Consider the following 4,760-nt stretch of genomic DNA (forward strand, 5'->3'; position numbering starts at 1 on the left):
ATATGTGTACTTAGTAACATTTTAGCCTGCTTTTGGCATTTTAAGAGAAACATTTTCTGTATAAGAAAATTTGGAATCCATGGTGAAATTGTATAATATATTCTAAGTCTGTAACTAATTTATCAAACGTTTGTCAACATGTTATAGTTCTAAGAACTGCAGCTTCTGCAGATGAATTACATTAAAAGCCTCAAATTCTTTGAAGGAATCCACATCGCCCACCACCTTCCATGTCAGGGTATTAAAGGGAGATCGTCTTATGCTGAGAAAAGAAAACGTAAGAGCGGTTTTGTGTAATCTCATGCAATATTACAAAAGCCTACATAATCAGTTTGTGCTCAGAGTGTATGTTGTGAATGACTCTCTACTACCACATCAATTTTTAGCACATTATCGGCTAAAATTGATTTTCTGTGGTGCTCATCATAAATATTTGACTCCAAAAGATAATCAGTTGTAGGGGAAGCAGTGAGGAGGTTAAGGGCAATGAGGTATATTGGCTAGAGGTGCTATTATGTGACTTTTCTTGGTCAGAGAGAGCGGCCATATTGTTCAGGGCGAGGACAGTATTGTAAAACCGAATACGGTAGCCATCAGTGGTGGGCACAGTTCCCCTAAAGCAGGGGATACCGGGGACAGTAGCAACAAGGGACGGTTGCCACACGTCATCTTTCTCCAAACAGAAACAAGCTAGAGTGATGACACTCACACTGTACATGCTCAGTTAGATGTCCCACCTTGCAAAGAAAAAGTAAGCAGATTCAAAAACTGCTCCAGGATTTATTTAAAAAAACAGTTTTTGAAGTACCAAAGTATTTTTTACCCAGTTTTATTTTTGTTTTACTCTTGTCACTGTTTTAGTGATCCAGCTCAAACTTATATGGTTTAAACAAGTAATATGTTGACTTTTAACTAATATTGTTAACATGTATCCAGATTAGCTTATTTAGCTAACACATGAGGTTTAATCATGGCTTACAGGAAGGGGGACAGTTGCGACAGTTGTTGCAACTGTCCATCATTAAACAGAGGTGGAGGCCTCCGTTTTCAGTTGTCCCCCTCCTATAGTGCTGCTATTGCCAGTATCACTCCACCCCCTGTTAACAATAGGTGTTAATTAGGTGTCAACGATAGCCATGTGATGTGAGTATCAGTCACATGGAGGCAGGGCTTAAAAGCCTGAATTTTGCCTGAAACTCTCAGACTGAAGAAGTCTCTTGGAGGAGAGACGAACCGTTTCATTAGAGAAGAACCCGTCCAGAAGACCTATACAATTTTTTTCTTTTTGACATGTAGATGGTATTAATATTGAAATTAAGTAACTGTTTACAAAAAAAAAAAAGAAAAAAAAGAAATTAAGTTTACACTTAAAAGGGTATTGGGTATTCATGACAATTTTATAGTTTAAACCAAAAAAGTGTTTAAGATTTTCTGCAGTTGTTGTTTTCAACAATGGTTTTAAAATCCCAGTTTCTTTCAATGTAAATTTTGCATAATGTAGGCGTACAGTGACGACAGGCAAGACAGAAGTTAGTTGCCTCACAAATTGTTCTATTATTCTTGTCTTAAAAAGCCAACTGTATTTTATATCAATTAGTCTTTGACATCTGTATATGAGGTCTACTCATCAAGGCAAATCTATATTTGTCATTTGATCAAAAACTATATTATTGTTGTGTTATTGATCAATATTATTGTTCACAGTTGAGGGTGAAAGCTGTCATACATTTTGTTCATATGCGTGTCACTTATCTACAAAGTCACATGTGTCAAACTCAAGGCACACGGGCCAAATGTGGCCTGCGGGTGACTTCCATTTGGGCCCGGGTACTAAGTGACAACATTCTGCACACAGTAAATATTCTCATATTGACTTGGAAGAATGTTCCATGTGTCAACTGGATTATATTAGTGCTTTCGAATTAGATTTTGCTAAATTTGTCAGTGCATTAGTGCTTTAGAGTTAGTGTTTTAGGGTTAGTGCAACTAAGCTGCCCACCACTGGTAACCACGACACGTTAAATTTAGGTCAGCACATCAATAAAACTCAGTTTGCTGTTGACAAACATTACTTTGATTTGAGAGAAAAGCTTGTCGGTTTATATCACATYGGGCCAAAACGCGTTTCAAGATACACGCATCTGCACTGAATTAGTCTAATATGCAGAAGCGCACCAAATAGACTTTTTATATGCAGTTCTACGTAGAAATTTAGCCATGATAAACTGTTTACATTGACTTCCAGTATGGAGTACTTGTACCACTGTGGTCAATTTTCTGAAGCACACAATGCCTCGAGCCCGGTAAGGGCCTTAAGGCACAGACTGGGACAAATGAGGGTGGAGGCAGGCTTCACCTTTCCCACTCACCTTTTTGATTTTTGGCAGCCATGATGGATTAGTGGTTAGCAATAATGCCTCACAGCAAGAAGGTCCAGGGTTCAATCCCTGGTTTAGAACCGGGGTCTTTCTGCATGTAGTTTGCATGTTCTTCTCGTGCTTGTGTGGGTTTCCTCCTGGTACTCCAGTTTCCTCTCACAGTCCAACACCATGCATGTAAGGCTGCCCTGCAGGCCCAGGCCTCCTTCGCATAAGAGAGCTGGGATCACCATAGGATTTGCCTGATTAAATAAAGGTTAATGATATTAAATGAAGTAATAATAATAATTACAGGCCAGGGGGGTCAAACAAGTGACATACTGATCAMAGACTCGGCCTCTCTTAACCATTTTCTCAAAATCCATTTATTCATAAAAAAAATCCAACTGTAAACTTTTGAGTTCAAGCATTAACTGCTTTACATTGTGGTTTCATGTAAAGATAACAGTAAGAGGAAAATGTCCAACTTGTATAAATATAATTAAATTAGGGAGCAACTTWAACAATTCATTGTAAAGTCAAGATTGTTAGAAAACCTTTTTTTCCCATACTCCATTTGCATTTTTTATTTAGACCTGAAAAACACTAAAGGCAAATTCTTTATGTTTAATCCTGTTTCAAGACTGATTAGGGACCATGGTATCTTTTCACAGCAGAGATGTTTGTTGAATATCTAATTGGGATGCAAATCTCATCTTTCTCCACCATTTTTTAAAGATGATATAGAACCCTTTTCAAGCCATCTATTAACTGCTTAAGCTAGCTATTGAGGAAATTTAAGAGACCTGCTTTCCTGAAAAGCCCGAACACAAATCTGCATCAGTTTAGCATATCTGGMTGGGCTCGAGTGCGCCGCCAGTATCTGCTCCTATTGATGTTGCAGCCCCCATCACTTCATTTACTGAGAGCAGCGTCCCAGACGAGATTCGCTCATTTCCATTTATCGAAATCCTATTTCTATTCCATCTGCCAGCTAGTCACCTGTGAAACTAGTTTTTARCCACGGTTTCAAAGTGCACTTGCTTCAGCCTTCAACCCAATTCCCTTTATTAGTGTTTACTCCAAAGCATAAAACCCAGTGGAGGGGCGCACACTGCCAGCGCGAGGTCGTTTCATTGTATAACACCACGGCAGGGTGGCACACCACGCTGAACACGAGCGGGGGGGGACGGGACGAAGAGTGGCGGGGAGGAATTAAAGAATAAATTYCCTCCTTCCAATTAAAAGACGCATTTGTGCAACCTGAGCAAAGGAAGGACACATTATCAATGAAGGGAAGAAAACACACCGTTACAACTCAGGAGGCATAATTACTGGGGCTGGTGGTACGCAATTAAACAGTTCTATTTAGACAAAGCAACGCCGTGCTAATACAAGCAGAACATATAGGAGGCGAAAACAGGCTTTGGACGTCCCTCCAAATCTGAACAGCTGGGGGAACAGATGACAGAAACGTAAACACGAACAGTGATAAAAAACAACTTCATTAAAAGGGAGATGACGCCCTGTCACTATAGATTTACACGAAGCGTTAAACTGTCAGAAATTTCATGTGTGTTATGTGACCCGAAGGTGGTGTAAAACACAACAAAACAACACTCTTGACAAAAACAGGTTTTATTGTGGAAGAGGATGTAGTTTTCAAGGGTGTGATTGGAAATGAATGGTATGTAGGGCAAAGCACCACACTACTCCCACACTTTATTAAAGCATGTTTGAATCACCGACGCCCTCTCTGTAGCCCCTCGAATCAAGCTGTGTGAGCTGAGTGGAGTTCGCCGACATTGTAGAAAAAAGTACAATACGAAGCTTAAAGACAAGAACAACTGAGAGGTGATGAAACTGGGAGATGTGCAGATGAGTCCGTTTTTATTACGTGTTAATGTTATTTTAGAAAGGTCTAAACATCAGATATTAGAAAAAAAACCACTTTTGTTCAACTACGCTTGCCCCTTGTATTGCTGATGCAGCATGAGCACGTCGTCCTGGGAGATCCTGGTCCAGCCCTCGCTGTGGACATGGTACAAGTTGACCTGGCCTCCRCTGTAGGCGTCGCGGTACGTCGCCTGGTAGATGGCGCGACGGCCCAGCTCGCAGGCCTCCTCCACGGTCAGCTCGTGCCGCACGCCGCTGTCCATCACACCGTAGGCGTACATGGAGCCAGAGCCCACCGCAAACATGTCGCCGCACACCCGGTTTCCCTCAGAGTCGACGTAGTACAACCCTTAAAAAAAAGATGAAACGGTCAGTGAAGAAGTAGCTTTTTGTCTCCTAATTCAGATGTTAAAAGTGCCTGTGACACGCTTATCCTTCAAATACAAAAACGTCAAAGAAAGCATCTTTATACATAAGAAAATTGGCATAGTACACATGATTTTACCC

General features: G+C 40.6%; 1 protein-coding gene across 1 annotated transcript in view; it reads right to left on the reverse strand.

The window, feature by feature from the left end:
• Positions 1-3,979: 3,979 nt before the first annotated feature.
• Positions 3,980-4,760, reverse strand: part of psmb5 (proteasome 20S subunit beta 5) — an 8,089-nt gene continuing 7,308 nt past the window's right edge. The window contains exon 3 of the mRNA XM_014004513.1: positions 3,980-4,602. Within this exon, the coding sequence (XP_013859967.1) occupies positions 4,319-4,602 (284 nt within the window). The 3' untranslated portion in view covers positions 3,980-4,318. The remainder of the gene's footprint in view (positions 4,603-4,760) is intronic.

The sequence above is a fragment of the Austrofundulus limnaeus genome, unplaced genomic scaffold (assembly GCF_001266775.1).
Source record: "Austrofundulus limnaeus strain Quisiro unplaced genomic scaffold, Austrofundulus_limnaeus-1.0 Scaffold24, whole genome shotgun sequence".
Classification (NCBI taxonomy): domain Eukaryota; kingdom Metazoa; phylum Chordata; class Actinopteri; order Cyprinodontiformes; family Rivulidae; genus Austrofundulus; species Austrofundulus limnaeus.